The 20,259-nt window shown below is 46.0% G+C and overlaps 1 protein-coding gene across 6 annotated transcripts in view; it reads right to left on the bottom strand.

Annotated features, from left to right (window-relative positions):
- The window catches only part of FSTL4 (follistatin like 4), a 276,166-nt gene that overhangs the window by 135,318 nt on the left and 120,589 nt on the right, over positions 1-20,259 (bottom strand). For all 6 annotated transcript variants that reach the window (XM_032196664.1, XM_032196669.1, XM_032196665.1 and 3 more), the window contains one exon: positions 3,857-4,105. In XM_032196664.1, the coding sequence (XP_032052555.1) occupies positions 3,857-4,105 (249 nt within the window). The remainder of the gene's footprint in view (positions 1-3,856; positions 4,106-20,259) is intronic.

Genomic DNA, 20,259 nt, shown 5'->3' with positions numbered 1-20,259 from the left:
ATCACTGTGCTAAAATGATACAGCAGCATTATGCGAGGCATTTCAAATAGGAACATATCCAGGCCAACTGCTCATTTTGGACATCTGTGGGACAATTGTCATCATGAGCACAGATATCTTTCTGGCTTTCAGTTACTGGAGTGCTCTTGGGGAAGAGGAACTTATTTCTTCTCCTCTTTGGCAAAGAGGAAAAGATTTTTATCCTTCTGCATTTTGTTACCCAGTCTCCAAGCACTTAAACCAAACGACTACAGAAACTCCAAAAACAGTAAAAACATATTAAAAAGAAACCAATAAAACACACAACAAGAAGTATGAAGTAGAGAAATCTCAAATAGAAACTCTTCCTACAGGAAAACCAAGCTATGTTTCATCCTGGTGAAGACAACCAGATCAAGGAGAGTTTCACCAGTTCTGTGTATGAGTGACATTTCTCCTGAGACCTCTGGATGCAGGATTTCTGCTTTTCAATATTTTCCTTTGGGTTCCAAGCTCCTAAGGTATAAGGTATAAGGTTTCCTACCTATTTATCCATTGTTTTGTTGACTGAGAAAAAGGGAGCGTGTTTGTATTTCCATTTTTCTTTTCACTACTGGGCAGCACCAGGCAGTTGTGCTGCCCAAACAATCCTTTCCCAAATGACCGATCCCAAATGAAACCAAGCTCTTTGCTTTCCTCTTCATTGTCAGCTTATTGTGGGTAGACCTAGCTCGGTCACAAGGAGGGAATCGGGGTCATTTTGTCTCTGCTGTACTTGAAGGCCACCCACTTTTTCACTGGTAACTGGGCAAACTGGCAGAGCACACGGATGCTGTGTGTGGTCACTTGGATACTTCAGGGCAAGGCTTTAAATCGTAATGGAAGAAGGCAGCTGGGACAATAAAACAGGAGGGAGCCCACTCATCAGCCTAATTACACTCAAATAATTAAACCGTCTACTTGACAGAAAATGTTTAGAAAGCATGTGCCTACCGATATACACCCAATGTCCAGGTGAAACTATATTTTTTGCACCTTTAAGATTTTTCTCTAGTTGCAAAGTCTTACACCTTATGTTATACTTACAATGCTACTGTATAAATCTCTAGATTAATAGCTTAATATCAATTTCTGTATAAAAAAGGAAAAAAAATCATTCTTGATTTAGAAACAGGAGAGTAAAGTACAGTGAAACGAGAGGACACACAGAAGGTTACCTGGGAACCACATCAGCAACGAGAGCTGAAGCCAAATATTCCTCAGTCCCATTCTGTCTGATTATTCGCCCCTTAAACTCTTTTTTTCCCTACATTTTATCTCTACAGACAGTGGTGGAAAGTACTTTATTTACTCATGCAGGACGAGAAGAGAGTTCACTTCTTTCTTCCCTTCCATAAAGCTTTTATTTTGCTGAAAAGCAGATTTAGGCAGTGCCCCATTGCAAGAGTTTAAGGGTTACTTTAAAGTGGGACACGAAACCACTGCTTTCTGACATAATTTCATGGTGCGTTCAGGAAGGTATTCAAGCGTGACATTGTATCATTAGGTATAATACAGCCATTCCAGAGGCACTGATTACTGCAATGAGAACTCATTTTCTTTAACAGCATATGTGATAAGGAATGAATAAAAACGCAGAAACATCACTGTAAAAAGGTAAGGCTACGTACAGGACTGAAAAAACTGTCTGTACACCCCTTTTTGGGAGGCAGGGAAAGGAAACCTGTGGCACCACGTGGGATCTGGGGGACTGGTGAGCAGCTGTGAGGTTAAGACCTGAATTTTCCCCTCCCAGCCTCTCCAGGACATTTCCCGTGCTGCAGTCCCAGCTCCTACTCAGGGACAAGGCAGCTCCCAGCAAGGTCCATGCCCAGATCCAACTCGATACCCAGAGGCAGAGGTGCCAGCAGCAGAAGCAAGGCACAAACAACCTTTGTTGATGCTCCTTTTTAAAGCAAACCCAACACCAAAGCCCAACCTTTTCACCTGGACCTGCTCACATTCTGTCCCTGCAAACATGCCTTTAAGCGATCCATCTCCACAACTAACATCATACCAGGTCTTCAAGGCACAAGAACAGTAATGTGCTCCTAACTACAAAGGATATCACACAAGGATATGTCAAAAAGGATCTTTAAAAGGACCCCTGTGTCTGAAACAGGCTCCTCTAGCACCATGCACTTGCAAGCATTAGTAAATGAGCGCCCGTGATGGATAGCTGTGCATACAGCCCAACTCCTCAGGGGCAGAAGTGCCCATTGAGCTGGAGATAAAGGAATTATTTTCATATTTGATCACGTAAATGTCACCGGAGATATTTGCAGCAACCCACTCTAATCTTCCTGTAGGTATATGGAGTTATATTTGACAATGGGTTTTCAAGATACACTCTAGTGAAGCCTTTGCAAGACCTCTCATTAGAAATAAAATAATTTAACGACTTCTTCCACTCCCTGGCATTATATCACACGCTCCTGTTACTGCAGCCCCACTTGATTTGTGACAGGCTGGTACACAGCCTGCAGGAAATGAAAGGAAAAGACACAGGTCTCCATCCCAACAGTGATTTGGTGCAATGATGATAACGAAATTTCCTGTCGTACCCAACACACAGCTGACGATGTGTGCATCCTGCTGGTAACCAGAACTGCCTTCAACATCACCACAGCTGAACCACCCTCACACCTGAATGCCCATCAGACTCGGGCCTCGCTGCACAAGAGGAGAGGCAATACAGGAATATGAGGCTTCCCCTGCCCAAGAAGCCTAAGTCTGTACCTCTCCTCCTGCACGTGGCCTCCAGGCACAGTCCTCACAACCACACTGCTTCCCACGATGGGCATCACAGAACCAGCAAATCCAAAGCAAGGTTTGAATTTTTAGATAGAAACACCCAATTTATTCTTCGCAGAAGCCCATATTGCTGTGAGCTAACTCTCAGCAGTAAGCCAGTGAATTTGGCAGAGTAAAGGAATACCTATTTTTACCTATACACTACATACACATTTATGTGGCGATAAAGTTTATCCAAAGATTGCATAAGTTCTGGAAAAAATCTTGAAAAATAGCAAGCATTTTGGAAGAGCTGCACGATAAGCGTTGTTCTGGACACAGGCATTTAAGCAACGAACTGACTCGCTCCTTCTTTTCTGCAGTAACACAACTCCAGCACCTTTATCACTTCTTTGCCTCTTGTTCTTCTGTTCTGATGGCACACTTTCCAATTGTCTTACTTTGTCTCAACAGCTTTTCTCCTTTGCCTGTGTCATTTGCCTAAGCAGGCTGAAATGCAATTTTCAGCTGTGGTGCCTTTTAGGAAATGCTGACCCACGGAGCTGATGGCTCCCAAAACATCCCCAGCATATCCACCTACTAAATTTGTTGTGAACCCCACTACCAGAGCTTGTAGAGCAGCTGGTGAACCGTACTGCTGTGCTAATTGAGACTGAGCTTCCGCATTCAGTTTTAGGAGAGAATTAATTTTTTTTTTTCCTCATTTGCCCAACAAACTTTTTAAATACCACGTACTTTTTTCAGAATGTCTCCGTCTTGTTCAGAGCCTTACCAAATGAATCACCTCGTAAAAAGTTATTACACTGGAAGCTGTAAGCACTGAACAGCATAACTGCAGCGCACACAATACACACAGTGCTGTTAATTATTTACTGGATCGCAGTTTGATTACAGTTTGGGTGATGACACCCAGAGACTTAAGAGCTGCATAAAACATGGTTATGTTCTACAGAGTCCCAGAATAAACCATCCTTTAAAAATTAATCTCTTAGAAATAAAGCATATTATTCAGCCATTTATCAGGATTATGGTAAGATGAGTGATGGGAGTTCTGCAGAAGTATTCATTTTTAATGCTGCCCTACCTTTGAAGAAACAGTCCTTGCTGTGGATAATGTAGATTTTCTTCCTCTGCAGACACGAGGCTCGATGCAGTTGACAGTGATTTTCATAAAACTTGCCATCAGATCCACACACGGGCATGTAGCTGGACTTGCAGTCTTCCACACACCTGCACTCGGGCTGGTTGGTGTCCTTGTTCACAACGCACTTGCTCCCCCGGCCGCAGTACTTCTTCTCGCATGATGCGTGCAGCCCATCCTCACCGTAAAGCACTGGCAAGAAGAGAAAAAGTCAGTGTTAGCACTATTTACCTAACAGACCATGTTCGTCTGCTGTGGTGAGTGGCACAACAATTCCAAGAGCAGGAGCTAAAAGGTTTCCAAGGCTAAAAGCACATCTCTTTGAACAGCAGCACAACGGCAACCTGGAGTGTCTTCACATCTCCCAGCCCTGAGTCATCAAAATATCAGCCATGTGCAGAAAGTGCTTTCCTAAAAAGTGGTGGAGAAGGGGCCACTTCTGCTTTCAGGCTTTTGCAAAACCAGATCCTAAAATAAAACCCAAAGAGGGAATTTCAGTGCGTGACATTTGGGCATGACTTGCATCCAGAAAGCAATGCTGAAGTCAACATTTTGGCAGACACAAAACCCATGAGGAGCTTCTTTCCCTGTGGCAAGTGCCCAAGTGCCAGCCCTCCAGCTTCTGTTGACACAGCTGTATCGGGAGTCCAGGTACCACCTTGTGAGCCAGAAGCAGAACGTCCCTAGGGCTAAAATTCACACGGATTTCAGTGGAAGTTAAGGCAGATAGTTACGGAGAAATAACCCCCAAGAAGCACGGAGAGTGAAAGAGCCCCCCAAGAAAGAGTGTCACTGAAGTCAAGGGAATATTATAGGAAAACACTTCTCAACATAAAAGTGACCATCAATGTTTATCCCTACACTCTGAAAACTGACATATAAAGAGATAATTTATTTTAAAAATGCATTGGATAAAATATTCGGAATATTCCTGTACTATCTGCTTTTTGATACAACTGAAAGGCTGACGGAAGTGCCCCAGCACTACAACATTTTCTGCTTCTGAAGTTTCCTCACTTAATGGCTTACAACAGAGCATCACCATAATTCAGACAGACCAGGGTACTTCCAGACAAGCCACTGCTCAGAGAAATGATTCACATTATACTCAATAAAGAGACTTTCAGGAAATTAGATGATTCTATGCTAATTGGAGTACACAAAGTTGAGAATTACAAAGGCATGCTGCAAAAGGCGTAATTAAAGCAGGAATAAACACTCAGTAGCACACAGCAGCCTCCGGCTGTGCCCACACCAGTGGCTCAGTCTGGACCAGCAAGGCAGTTGTGAAGCAAACCCACTGCCTGGATTTATCCCTTGCAGCTTTGGCTGTTGGGGAGGTTTTGGTGTGTGCTGTGTGCCCTGTGCTTCACGGTGCTCCAGGCGTGCTGCAGCATCCAACGGGACAAGGCCTGCAGAGACCACAGCACCCTCCAAAACACAGCCAGTGCTCTTCCCTTCAATAGTTTTTCAAGGAGCAGAACTCTTTAACTTAGGAGAACAGAGCAAATCTTACCTAGACCTCCCCATTACACGTAACAGATGTGAGGAGCATCAGCACTAGCTACTTCAACCTCCTGGCCCATTTTTGTTGTGCAAAATTCCCTGCTAACAGCCACACAGTCCCTGTTTGCCCACCCACTTCGTGCCACTATGAAATGTCCCAGTGCTGAATCCACTTTTCACCTACTAGCAACCAAGGGGTTAAAGCACGTTCATAAAGACGAGCAAAAGTCTCTACAAAACCCCATTTGTCTCGGTTCCCCTTAAGCCTGTGTTTTTATCACTGCAAATCTGAAAGGGGAAAAAAAATCTGGTGTTGGAGGATTAACTATTTGACTCAATAACTCATTAAAATTCCTCCAACCTTGGCAAGCTGAGAAATATTGACTTTTCCTGACTCATAATAAACTAGAAGGTCAAAGCACCTCCGACAAGTGTAAAAAGTACAGTCCCTGGAAGGAGTATCTGAATATGCTTTATTTAATTTACTTATTGTTCCAGAGTTTCTGAAAACCGTCCTGAAGAATACAAATGTTGTGACTTCTGGGAGCCCTCACTGCCAAGGTCAGCTGCACTCCCTGCCCCTGCTGAGATGAGAGCAGCACGAGGGCCCGGGGCTCGAGGAAACCCCAGGTGAGCATCCTGCTCCTCTGGGTGGTGGGACCTGCACCCATAGGTGCTTGGCTCGTCCACCACACCACGTGCTTTGACACTTCCCTTGATGATGCTTAAAATCAAGATTTAGGAGGTATTATTGCCTCTAGAAATGTAACTCAGATAAAACTACAGCAAAGCCCTTCCTAAGCTGTCCCAGTCACTAAAAATTGACCTCACGGACCCAGCACCAGCTGAGGACCTCACCAAGCATCTCACCAAAGGTTTTCTCCCTCCTCGGGCACGGTAGCTGCATCCTGCCCAAGCAGCTACCCCGGGCACCACCAGCAGCAAAATCCTCCTGGAGCCTTGAGCACTTTCTGTATGTTGATTTTTAATACAACCTTAGTTACTGAAAACAAGCACTACTCCTACTGCAATGGAAATTTAATTTTTTTTTTAATGATACATCAAACGTTTGATTAACCACGGGCTTCTCAAACAGACAAAATACTCTGGCTTTCCTATTACCGTCCTGGTTACTATGGAGAAGCCACAAAAAGCCTGCTTGCTTTTATGCCTCGCTCGTTTTGCTCACAGTTTGGTTTCTTCTGTGTTCCCAGATGGAGAACTCCTGTCTGAGCACCCGCGAGTCGCTGAGGGGAGCAAGGAGAAAACCCTGCAAAGAGCTGGAGCTGAAAGGTTTGCACATTCAGTAATCCTGATGGCCAAGCCCACTGAAATGGAAGCGTGCCGCCCCTCGCTGCTTTTCTGCCACGTTATGAGAAGTGACTGCTTTCCCCGCTCTTACAAGGATTATTAAAACCAGAAATGGGAAAGGTAATCAAGTGAAACTACCAGCTAAGTGCTCGCGGAATTTATGAGCCCCACTGTACGGCACAAGAAAAATATAATTTATTTAATTTATTAGTTGCAAAGAAAGTCATTTACTTAGGTTAAAAATTGATCATCTTGCAAAACAAGCCACTTTTCAACACTAATTAAGTTTACCCAACATGGCTAGTGACTGAATTGTTACATTACATTAAAGTCAGCTTGATGGAGAGAGGAAGCCCATTTGCGCACATCCACAAACACATTTTGTGCCTCAAACTGGTTTCTGGCTGCCCCTGAGAAATTTGGAATTCCAGCCGAAAACCAACAAAATCTTGGCGCAGGCAGTAGAATAACCGAGTTCGGGAATTTCACAAAGCTGGCTCATCTAAAAGAAAGACTTTTAATAAGAAAATGAAGACGTTATTGCCATGCTTAGACACTGGAGAACACGCACCCACCCTGCTCATTAATTCATAAAGACTGAGACCTTGTCTGCCTTTTACATGCCACTAAATACGTTACAGATCAGACTTGAGCTATCAGATAATTTTTTTTGCTCCCTGTTCCTTAATTCAGCAAAACTCCCCAAGAGTTCAGGGAGGGCTGGGTCAGTGACAGGCGCTGACTTCAATTCAGACCAAAGAGCCAAACCCATCACACGCACAGCGAAACCAAACCCTAAGCAGCTCTATCATATGGCTATCATAAAAAGTTGCTTAGACACTGCAGAAATGTAAATTACTACATTTACATTTAAAAAGTCCGTTTGCCTTCAAGTACCAGTAAGCTCCTGCAGGCAGCCGGACATCCAATCCTCTTGCTGAAGGAAAAAAGTTGAGACCTCACATCGGGACCAGAGCCAGAGATGGAAGCTTTAACTACGGGAAACTGGAGACTGGGATATCTAAAACTGGAAGCTTCTGCTCCATATCCTTCAAAGGCAATGCTGCACCTTACAAACGTTGTAAAACAATAAAATAAAACCCTTTATAAGATTACAAAAATATCCAGTCTCTCAACACTTTTGCTTCCACGAAGGAAAGCAGTGAGACAACAGGGAAGGAGCTATTCACTCCTCCCACATCCCGACATCAGTGTTCAAACATTTCCCTTTGCTACGCTAAATAACCTCCTGTGCTCTAAAATGTCACACCTGGAAGCACTATTTACTGCTGAAAAATGTGCATTGCTGGTACATGCAGGCGTGTATACATAAACTGCACACATACCCAGGTGGATTTGCTCGTGCATTACACACGCCTACTTACACGCACAGTTATGCACGTATAACACTGTCTAGACACTTCCCATACACTTGACTTGCCACAGCTTCACTTTTGCTGATAACACAAAGTCAAATGCTGCAGCACGAGCCCTTAAACCTTCCCTTCCCAGCACATATTTAATATACACCTTGAGTAACTCATGGCTTGAAGTAACAGAAGTTCAGCTGCGTGACTGCTGCACCTGGCTTCTGTTCTGGGAGCAAATGTGTGTGCTGTGCATATTGTTAGGAGAGCAATAAAATGAGAAAAGAAACATAAAGCAAGAATTTCATAATAATCTACTCTACGTGTTTCTTGGTTTTTCATTGCATGCCTGTTATGAAAATGTAGAAGCAGAGAAGCCGCAGTGAGTCACCTGGTGTGGGGGCACGGCCACGGCGCAGTCATCACCTCAAAACCAACACAAACACCTAAAGGAAAGGCAGGCTCTGAACAGGAGCACTGCGACAAGGAGTCACCGTGCTGACAGCACCACCAAGGGAACTGCTTAATCCGAGTCTGCAGTTTAACATCAAGCCAAGTTCAGTAACAACGTGCAGTTATTCTGCAAATAACAGAAGGAAGCACTCAGAATCATATGAGTTTCTTTATTAACATATATGTCCGAAAATTAGGGTTAGTGTTACTTTCTATCTGTCAGACCTACAAAGTCAATTAGAGGTGATACCACGGAAAGGCACTTGAAGATTTCCAGTAACTACACTATGCCTAGTTAATTAGGCGATATTTTGTCCTACATCAAATCCATTTAACCATGATGAGATCATGATTAAATAATATTTTTGGATGGTATCATGGTGTATGAAGAGTATTAACATGAAAAAAGAGGCAAGACATGTAAAAATCAAAAGATCCCATCTGTGTAAAGCACATACACAGATTTCTGAGGAAGAAATAGCAGCTGACATGAGACCACATATATTTATATCTTGCCATGAAACTCAACCATGCGCAATTTGCTTGATTGTCCTCATCCTGGAAGAGCTGCTGAAGAGGCGATTCATAAAATTGTTCTTTATCATGATTTTTAGCTGACGTTCTCCATTATGGGTACTTCACGCTGAAGGCACTGTGATTCCATTATCCCTGTGCAAGAGGTACAGAGGCATCCCCAGATCTGCTGCCAGCAGGATCCCACAGCCTCGATGTTTCCTTGGCACCCGTACACTAAATGTGAACACCCTAGAAAATTTGGGTAGCACGTACTAACATGTGCACATGTGTATTTTGCTTGATCACGCCTTTAATTATCTCAGTGCTGCACAGTGTGAAGAGTGCAGGAACTTTCCAATATCAGACGTGGAGGGCACAGATCACGTTAATACTTTGGTTTCTTTGGCAAAATTGCGTGTCAGAAGACTACACTCCTCTGATGGAAGGCAATGAAATCCCCACAGGTCACTGCTCCAAATCACTCCTGTTGCCTTTAATCTTTCCCATCAATCTTCCGCCTGCCCCACTCCTTCACTCCAGCTCTCAGGACCCGCCTCGCTCCTCTTGTTTGCGGCTGTCTTTTATCCTCTGACCAGCACAGCAAGCCCCCGCGCTCCACGGGCTGCTCTAGAAGATATGAGAAATCAATAAGTGTCGTGCATCCTTCTGCTCATCCTCCAACCAAGTTCTTGTGGCAGAAACTGCGAGAAGGTTTGAGTCCAATCATGAAATAACTACAGGTGACTCGCGTGTTTTCCTGGCGATCTCCCGAATTGTATTACCAACGGAGTTGCCAGAGGCAAGCTGAACAAACAAGATGCTTCCAGATGTCTGTGTTATTAAGCTTTAAATCCATCCACGCATGTTACCTTCTGTTTATTCCCATTTCCCTCTCCTTACACACCACCCGAGGCTTCCCCCCGGGCTGCCTGCCCTGCACTGCTCACCTCTCCTATGGTTCTTCTCCACTCAGGAGTCACAACCTGGGGGAGCCACAGGTCCTCCCACAGCTTGTTGCAAGGCAGCAGTCTCTCACTTAAAGCTTTTCTAACATTTTACTCCAAAACTTAAAAAATTTGACCCTCACCTCATCCACTTCTACTTGGAGGAGGATAAAATTCAGAAGCCAAGCATATTGGCCATGCTGCAGCATAAAGGGCACGGATAGATGCGTGCTTGGCCATTGCTCATAGCACCAATTTAAAAATCACAGGACACCTTGCTCTTGACCCATCGCTAATATTATAAAAAATGCCAAGTTTCCCTCTAAGGCATATCCTAAAGTCTCACAGAAATCTATTTTCTTTTTTTTTTTTTTTTGACTCATTCCCTCCCAATAAGACCATTCACTGGAAAAGCACTGTTTTGTTTATTGTATGCTTATTTTACCTTATACATGCACAAAACAACTGTTAGTTCACATTTGATACAAAGATTTTTTTTCCAGTTTCCTATTTGTATTCTGTCAGTGCATCAATTTCTCAGGCTCACTGAGAAAAAAGAACAAAACCAAGAAGCCAGCTCATTGTGTTTGCCTCAAAAAAGAACAGTTTTCTTTTATTTTATTTTTGGTTGCAAGAGGAATAGACAAAGGGCTTCTGCAATTAATGCTCATTGAGCTTATTATGTTATTCCTGAATTCTGCTCTTAGTATAAATCGCGAGGCTTGCACCAAAGCACACAACTGCCACTGCAGGAGGTTTCAACGTGATGGATTACAGGGACATCACGGTGTCATCGCAGCAGTACCTGTGTCAGCACCACCACGAACGTTCCCTTTTCTTTAGGGTATGTTTTGTGCGTTTGAACCTTACAAATGAAGTTTCTTTCTTGAAAAACACTTTGCATGCTGTATGGAAACGTGGCCCAATAATGTAGGTCAGAGCAACCACAGCCTTTCACCTGCCCCGCTCGCTGCCAGGCAGCTGGCACAGGTACAACCTAAAATGCCATGATTTTTACCAAGTCTTCCCCTAACTTCCATACTCCAGCTTGCTATCAGTGTTATTTGGAGGTACTTTGTGACTTAGAGGAATGGGCTTTATTCAGCTCCACCAGGAGAAGCGTTTAACTCTGCAAACACCACAGGGCAAATATGCAAAATGTGAAAATCCGAGTGCTCCGTTAATGGGGACTGGGAGAGGAGGAGGGATGGCAATTTTCAGGGACAGATGTTTCTAGAGGGAGGCTATCAATAGCTGCACACAGATCCCTGCTACCTGTCATCTAGTACAATGCACCACAGAAAGCAGCTGCAGGGAAACGAGGGGCTGGATTCCTGAAACGTTTTGAGAGTGCCTATTTCTGAGCACCGATGGTGTTCCGTAAAACTTGCTGTGTGCTTGAAAGATACGGAGCAAAAAGAGAAAAAGTGTTAAAGCCATTTAGCTGTAATGGAGTTAGTGTTAGTGCAGGTGTTTTCTATTTATTTATTTTTTTTTAAATTCTCCTTGAGGTGTAACGTGTGTTTGACTCAGGGCTACTTGACTTGATTGAGGAGGCAGCGCCGGCACTGGGATCAGCATTCCTCTGTCACACCTACATCAGCATAAGCGTCCTGCTGGAAACCGTTGAGGTTGCACGGTGCCTTTTCACATTTTTTTCCCCCCAAGACATTTCATTTATGTTTTCCTGACTGGATGCCTTAGAACCTCATATATTACGAGCATAAGAGCATTCCCACACAGCACAAGTGTGAGACCGGAGCCAAACGGGGGCATTAGGGCAGAACTGCAGCCACACTGGGACACGGGGTATGGACATTGTTACAGATCAGTTCTGAGCTGCTTCACAAAGGGAAATAACTGGTGGAGGGACCCTCTTACTGGCTCCACGTGTCCCCTTCTCGTGGCTAAAGGGTCACAGAAATCCAGGCAATAAGAGAACTGCAGCACGCAAATGAGTGCAGGAGGCAAAAGCCCCAGAAGGAGCCTGCAGCGATGGTTCAGCAGCGTCCCTGCTGCCACCCTCACTCCGACTCCTTCCTCTCCACTGCTCTACGATGAAAACACGAGGAAAAAGCAAAGCCCAGGGGAACATCAGCTCCAAGCGGCTGGCCAGCACAGTGTAACAAAGCCCAGCTGCCGTCTACAACCCCGCCGTGGTCTCCAAGGGCACGGCAGATGGCCTGCAGATGATCCGTACTCAGAGTATTTTGCATCTTCTCAAAGTAAAGCTTTACCCAAAGTTTTCCCTGTGTGCATGCTGGAAGGCTTGATGGGGTGATTTCCTTCTAGGATGCAGCATACCACTTCCAGGGCGACCGCTGTCCTTAGGGAAACTTTCCTGCTGGAATGGCTTCAGAGGGATTCCAGAGGAGGTCAGTGGGACAGTTGGATAAATCAGCGAGCATTTTCCACTCACCACCTGTGCTGGCACAAGAAAAGCAAGCAGGGCAGCACCAAGGGACTCCCACCACAAGCCTCCATACCCTGGCACCAACTTGACCACGTTCCCGTTTCAGCAGCTTCAAGGAAACTCGAACAATCTCATGGAAGCATTTTAAAAAGAAATCTGCACGCGTACATACAGATATATTTTACAGTGAATAACCACTGCAGACCCCCAGCAGCTGGACCCACACACCACTCAACCTTGCCTCCGCCAGCTCTGGCTCGTGCACAGCTGAAATGGTTTCCTCAGTTGCTCTAAAACCCAAGAGAAACCTCGAGCACCCAAGAGCGCAGACCCACCCTCGTCCACACATCCTCCAAGCTCGCAGTGAGATCTTTCCTCTTCACCCTCTGCGCCAGGAGCCTCGCTGCCAAAACCCTGCATGGAACAAAATTAAATTTGCCGCACAAATGGGAGCCGTGGGAGCGCTGCCCGACTGCCTGCACCGAGCGGGGATGCTCAGAGGACGAGGGCATCGCAGGCCTGGTGCACGTCGCCGCCAGCACGGGCAGGATGCAGCCGCCCAGCAGCAGGACGTGCAGGCTGCGAGCCAGGGCTGCACGGAGCCAGCCAGCTCCTGCCAAACGCCTCAGTGCTTGAAATCCCTCCCAGCTTTCCGAGCCCAAAGGGAAGCTTTCTAAACTAGCCAGTTGCCAGAAAGAAGGGCGAACTGAAAAATCAGGACTGCCTTCACAATTAGTGAGAACAAGGGATGTCTTCATTTTTTTTTTTTTTTTTTTTTAATGAATTATTGAACATTTCTCAGATAAGGTTTATAAAGCTACCAGGAACAAACCACACTCAATTTCAATTGATAACAAAACAAACCCGAAACGACATCTGCCAGCAGGAGAGCCACAAAAGACAAACACAGGCATTTCATTGAGATTGCAAATAAAGCTCAGATGAACACGTTACTGCCCACGCCGGGGACGTGCTTAGCAGCTCACCGGCTGCACAAACCCTGCTGGCGGTGGGCTGAGGACGTTCCCAGGGAGAAATTCAGACGTGGTGTCCAGATGTGGGCACTGCCAGGCAGAGCCAGCCTGCTTCGATTGGGATGTCACCAAAACACACACACACAGACCAGGACACGGTCCCCAACCTCCCCAGCTACAGACATTGCTCTGGCAACTCCCTGTCCTCCAGTGCAGGAGCCAGCAGTGCCTTCAAGCCTTAATTCGGGGCTGGTCAGCATGAGTGAGCAGTAAATGCTCCTTGAGCTCGAAGCCAGCCTGAAACATTGCCACGGCACAGCCCGAATCGATAGCCATTTGCATTCGCCTTCCCATTCTGTTATCTTTAATGAAGTTCTTTTCCCAGCCCAAGAAATACGGAGAGAAACTCTTTTCTAGGCAACACCACGCGGCTGTTCCGCACCTAATGCTAATTCTTGCAGCTCTCTGCTGGTTCCATTCCCTGTTTATGTCTGTGCTGTTGTTGTATTCCAGCACTCCTCTATTTTGTGTGCAGACCTTTTTATTTCACTGCCTGCTCCATTCGGGGCTGGTGTTAATTCACAGAAACCATCTCTTTTGGGACAAAAACCTTGACATTTTGGCCACTCATTAAATGCTTCTCAGACCAAACAGCGTGTAGTTAATAAGAAGTCTTTCAAGGCTTCGTCCCCGAGGCGCGGCTGTTACTCAGCCCCCTTTCCAAGGGATTTTACTTTCTCATCAATACAGGAAATTACCCCAAGGCTGTACTTGAGGATTTCTCTCTTTCTTGAGATAGTTTGATGCCCACAGAGTGCTAACTGTGCTACTGAATACCAGATCTCTTCTCCCTCTTCTCAAAATAAAGGTACCCATTACCATCACCAGTGCTGCCACATCACCCACTGCCAGCATCCCTGTCTCAGGCAGCGGGCTGCTATTCACCCCATTTCTCTACAAATTGAAAATATCTTGAAGTTTCTAGAAATTTCTCTGTGAAGTCCTCACCCTACTCCAGCATCTTCTGATACTCATTTGTGTGTCAGCCATACACATTTATATCCATAACTTCAAACTTGTTCTGACAGATCAGATATAAAAAAAAAACTGTACAAAGTGGATAGAAACATATGCATCAAAATCTTAAGCTCCTAACTTGAACAAGAGACATCTTTTGTAACCCCATTTACCCTCCAGCAGTTACTCCCCCACCTGCGTGTCCTACAGAGGACAGAAGAATTGATGCCATTTCTGATGGACTGCTGGCCTTTTACTCTCCCCACCTTCACTTCCATGCCAAAGGAAGCCACGTAGCAAGCACCTACCTGATGGAGCAGTTACAGCCCACTGAAAAGATAACACAATCAAATAAAACCTACTAAAACGTTATTTTGAAAGTGAAAAGCTTTTAAGCTCCACGTACTGTTAGAACTGACTCAAGGTATCCACACAGAACGTTAACACCGAAACGCCACCATTAGCTACTTTATTTTTTTATTCTGAGGACTAGGAAAGTCACCCCTTCCTCAGGCTGAGACACAGCATAGAATAAAAATTTTTTTTCACCAGAAAAGGTGAAAAAATATATAAAAGTGCCAGTAACAAATTAAGGGTTTCTGCAGTGAGTGCTTCTTGTTTCAAATATCCTAAACTTAATGCGAATCTTGTTAATTCGCACAGCTGGAGATCTGGTCTGGGAAATATTACAACTATTGAAGAGCTGGACTCAGTGATGTGAGATGCGACCATCTCCCTAAATCTCCATCCCTTCTCCATCTGCAGACAGCAGCAATGCAAATAACAGCAAAAAGAGGGGGCCCTCAGCTGTCTGACCCTCGTGGGGGTCCCTGCGAGGCATCACCCCATAGCCCAGGGGGAGGGCACGGCCCCCCCACGAGCTGTGCCCCACGCACAGCACCAGGGAGCTCAGCGGGGATGCCCAGTGGCACAGGAGCAATGCTCGTTCGTTCATTCACCTGGGGAAAGCGTGCCAAAAGCTGAACCTGACTTGGTCTGTATAAGATAGGAGTACGTGTATTCGCTGCCCTCCCTTTGAAAGTGCTCTGCACAGAGAATAAAAACAACCACAACTGATAAAATCAACAAAACATCGCTTCTCCTCCACAGCAAAGGCACCGAATGGAAACAGGGTCACGCTTAATAGTGGAAGAGGAAAAGCTTGGGATAAAAGGCAGAAATAAGCCACAATCATCAGTTATCAACATCAGAGTATATTGGGCTAAAGCAGCATTAGCAGACTTCTTATTCTTTTAAGATGGGTAATGGAATAAAATCTATTTCAGTGCAGGGCACATCTCCCCTGTTAAGCTGATCCACACCAATACAATAGAGGCCTGACCACACAAATTGAGAAAAACAAGGCGTGCTGAGATGCCCGCGAGGCCAGGCTGTGTGTATTTCTGCACGTAGGTCAGATCAGGGCCACGAAGCCCACAGAAAACCAGGGCTGCCAGGTTAAAGCAGGCAAAGGATGCCCAGCACGGAGCACACCGTGCAAAAGGACAGGCCTTGCATTCAAATCTGAGGCTGGAATTGGGCTTTCCGATCAGTTTACAGTTCAAATTAATCCCCCCTTTTTTTTTTCCATTAAAAAAAAAAAAAAGAAACACTACATTATTCATTTTCAAATTGAGGGACAAAGCAAGCAGCTCCCTGGGCTGCCCTCCCAGCCCCTGCCGTTGCAGCTTGCTCCTTTGGACGAGCACGAGCAGCTCCCAGACAGCTTTGGAGGCAAGACGCAGCAATGAATTGGATCAAAAAAGGCAAGAAGAAGGGCAATGTTTTGTACAGTACCTTGGGAGTACTGACCAGCACGGAAAAAAGAAATGAGAGTCACTACATTGGGCTCCACGGCGAGAACAAGCGCTCAGAAACAACAGCTTTTACTGATTTACCTGAAGTTACAACCATCTCTAGCACTACTTTTAGCAATGTCAATACAAAAACAGTCTTGCCAGTTTATCTATGAGAAGGAAAAAGTCTGAGAAACTAAAATAATCTCAAGAAAATGCAATTTTCAAAAGGGCTGTATATTAATCACAAAAGGAGCAGAGCCAAGCAAACGCTGACCACCCCGTGCTGAAGACGGCCCTTTTCCCTGCACCGACAGAGCTCAAACGATGACTGGATTGGGCAAATGCAAAGGCCTGGGGATAAGTTCACTTTAAAAAAACCCTTTGCTTTAGAGAGAAAAATCGTGCTTATTCACCACCAGTGCAGTCCTCGCATCATGCCCATTGCTCCCAGACAGGCAGAGCTGGCCTCAGCTCGCCTCTTGCTCCCTGTGCTGCCCCACAGGGAGGAGAGGAATTGCTTCAACCCATCCTAACGGGCCAACACCCCCAGAAGGCAGCAGCCAGCTGCTATCGTGTGTTGGTAGCAAACAGGATTACTGGCAGTGCTGAAGAGTGAAGTCCTCAGCTCAACATCACACTGGGGACGGCAGCTGCTTTCCAGCCCCGCACTGCAAATGCCACCTTGCCGCAGCTTTCTGTACTAATGGGGCCCATTTTCTCTATAGGGAAGAAAAAGGCAGGGAGAAAATTCAATTTTTAGGCTTCCGAGTTCCCTGTCGATGCACATGTGCTCCACCGCCCCACTCCCATTAACACCCAGCATGGGGAGGTTGGAACAACTTCACGGCTGCTACGAGCTGGGATCATCCAACAGGCAGAGCAAGCGTTTAAAAAAAAAAAAAAGTTTTATTTCATTTGAAGGTTTTCTGCACTAAATAATACAGCATGGATTTGACTTAAAAACCTGTATTTCAACGGAAATATTTGTTGCCAGCCGAAGGACAGAGCAGAGCCCCCGTTGCCGCTCGTAATCCTCGCCGACACCAACGGGAGCTGCATGTGCAGAGCAGGTCCCTGCGGGGGTCCTGGGGGTGATTTACTGACTCCAGCACAACCGAGACTAAATGGCTGCCTCCAGGTCACTCAGGTGGAAGAACAAGCAGTGCTCATTCCGGGGGAAAAAAGGTCTGAAAGAGTCAATGAAAAGAAATCCCTCCAGGTGCCGCCATGACATGGAGCGAATGAGCAGCTTGTAAAGAGGGGAAAAGGGAAAAGTCTGGCGGAAAAAGGGAGAGAAAACCAAACTGTTCTCAGTGTGAGATGGCAGGAGGAACCCCGAATTGAAATCAAGTTTCTCAAAAGTTGACATTAAAGTTGGAACTGTCTCAACAGCACCCACCTCGGTGGATAAAATGCACAAAACCTAAAAACCACAAACCCTCTTCCTGCATAAATGCCCTTCCATTAGGAGCAGGGCTCAGTTTTCCAGGCACAGAGTTTGTGGGGGTGGAAAAAAAGATCATTTCTCTTCTTTAGCACCCTGAATATCCGAGGCAGGTCCCCTGTCAGAAGCTCAATAGTCCCGAGCTGGCACGGGCAGGTTTGTGGGGTGCTGCAGAAGGGGCTCCGTGGGGCTGCAGAAGCCGCCTGAGCTGTGCTCTCCCACTGCATTTGTTGTGCACACCTCTGCTTGGCAATTTAAATTGATTTCATCCTGAACTATTGCTGTGGGATTAGATAGCATCACGTGGGGCGCAGATGTATTTAACACAACTGGTAGCAGATACATAATTATTAAACAGGAGGACGGGAGAATGAAAGGCTCCTCAATCGATGCTCGTGCTTACAGCAAATAGAATATTTTGAAGGGACAAGAACAGATCTAGTTCCTTCTTCCCACCTTGCCCAGCACAACTGCTTCACGCGCTCAAACCAAGTAACAGACGCCTGTCTTTGAAGGCACAAAGTGGGATACGGCAAAGAAAGCTGCTAACACCGAGCTTTGTACTGCACGGTCCAAAGGGAGTCCACAGCGGGGACAAGGCAGAATGCATTAAATCTCAATTAGATCATAGTACACAACAAAGCACAGAGCATTATCATCAGATTTGCTCACCCAAGGATTAAGTGGTTTCCTTCGGAGAGGTCTGTGCCTGCAAAGCGTCTGGGGGACCGAGCGGCTCTGCGGCGGCGAGCCGCCACTGCTCTGCTGCTTTTTAATGAATTGCACCCATTAAATGCATCTCAAAACACGGGATTTTACATGTGTGCGGGGCAGGCTGCAGGCTGTGAAGAGATGTAACTCAATATTGTGGAATTGCTGAGTGTTTTTAGCCGATATATCTTACTGGGGCCCATCCAGATATGCCCGAAAGTCCAAAAAAAAGCAATGTAGAACAAAATAAAACAGAAAATAAAGCTTTGGACATGTACTTAAAAAATAAAAATAAGGTAATAGTCCAGTCATTTTAAAGTGCAGTGATTTGGGCAGTAAGGGACATGGTTCGGTGATGGGCCTCAGCAGGTCAGGGTGTTGGTTGGACTCGATGATCCTAAAGGTCTCTTCCACCCTGCGTGATTCTGTGATTCCACTATTACAGAGTCATTATTTGCAAACGTGTTTGTTATACAATACTTAGCATTAATAAGGCCTGATAATTACACAGGCAAACAGCTTATCCCTGCATTACAAACACAACCGGCTGATGTGCATTCAGCAGCAGGCACGCAGCCAGGTGCAGGCAGCAGCACCCGGACTGAGCACCTGGGGTCCCATCCTGACACAGGACATCCCCACTGCTGGGACAGGACCAGCAGCAGGATTTATCCGGCCACCTGGAAGCTTTTTCATCCCATCCCCATCTCCTCTGATCCCAAGGGTCACTTGGATACAACTGCACAGCCCAAACTTTTCTCTATTAGCTGCTGTTTTGTTCCTTCAGCGACACTCACCACAATACCCGACCTTCCCAATTTCTTCCCCCACGTCATTTCCACAGCCCTCACCTCTGCTGCCTCCGCTCTGAGCACAACTTTTGCCTCAGATCTTCCAACGCTGGGCATTTGGTATGCTATCAGCAGGAGCAGACTTCACCCAGCCAGCCCATTGTGCCTGGTTTGTGCTTCGCTCCCAAAGAACAGTTAATGAAGTGCAAAACTTCAGGGCTGTTTGATTAAAGGGCTAATGCTTGTGAAATCAATATGCTGCAGAGAGGCTGGCTTCACGCGGGAGCGCTAACGAAGTACACAGAATCCCCCCGGCCAGGTGGCTGCTTCGAAGCTGTTCACAGAAACCTTTACATCCAAGCCCAGGGTGCTGCGCAGCTCGCAGATACCAACATCACAGGCAGCGCCAACTCCCGACAGCAACAGACAGGGAAAATTTAAAAAAAAATCCTAAGTTTTATACAGAATTCAAATGCAACAGGAGTGCAGACACTTCTGCTGCGTGTCTGTAGCTGGTGTCTGTAATTTACCAACACCTGCTGTTGATACACCCTAAAACACACATTATTCAATAAATGCTGCAGAAATTATCCGAGAAGTGGCAGCGCCTTGACTCGCTTCTGCAACAGCGCTGTGATACCTGCACACTGCATTGATACCCTTTATTACTCCTCAGATGAACAGTGTTAGTAACCAAAATTGTGGCAAGACCAGCAACTTTAGCAGGATCCCCAGTAGCTTCCGAGTGTACCTTTTTATGTTGCACTACAAAAGGAAGCAGCCAGGTATGATACACTGCAGCCAGGATTTGTGAGATGTTCATACAACTGATTTCAATACATTTTTGGGCTGCAGAGGCAATGCCACTCGCTTCGGCTCAGTGTTAGTAACGGGGATGCAGCCTGCTCAAATGGCCCCAGAGCAGAGCTCACCGAGCACTACATGAGTCCTCTCCTGCATTTCCCCTCTGTGCCCTGTGCCCAGGGGTCCCCATGGCTGCTTCCCAGTCCCTGGGGGAGCCCCATGTCCCAGAACAGCGCTGACACCACCACCACCACCCTGGCTACAGCAAAGGGAAGCGAGCTGCTCACACACAGCTG

This window comes from Aythya fuligula, chromosome 14, assembly GCF_009819795.1.
Source record: "Aythya fuligula isolate bAytFul2 chromosome 14, bAytFul2.pri, whole genome shotgun sequence".
Taxonomy (NCBI): domain Eukaryota; kingdom Metazoa; phylum Chordata; class Aves; order Anseriformes; family Anatidae; genus Aythya; species Aythya fuligula.
Note: the sequence above shows the minus strand (reverse complement) of the source record. Positions and strands in the feature narration are given on the sequence as shown.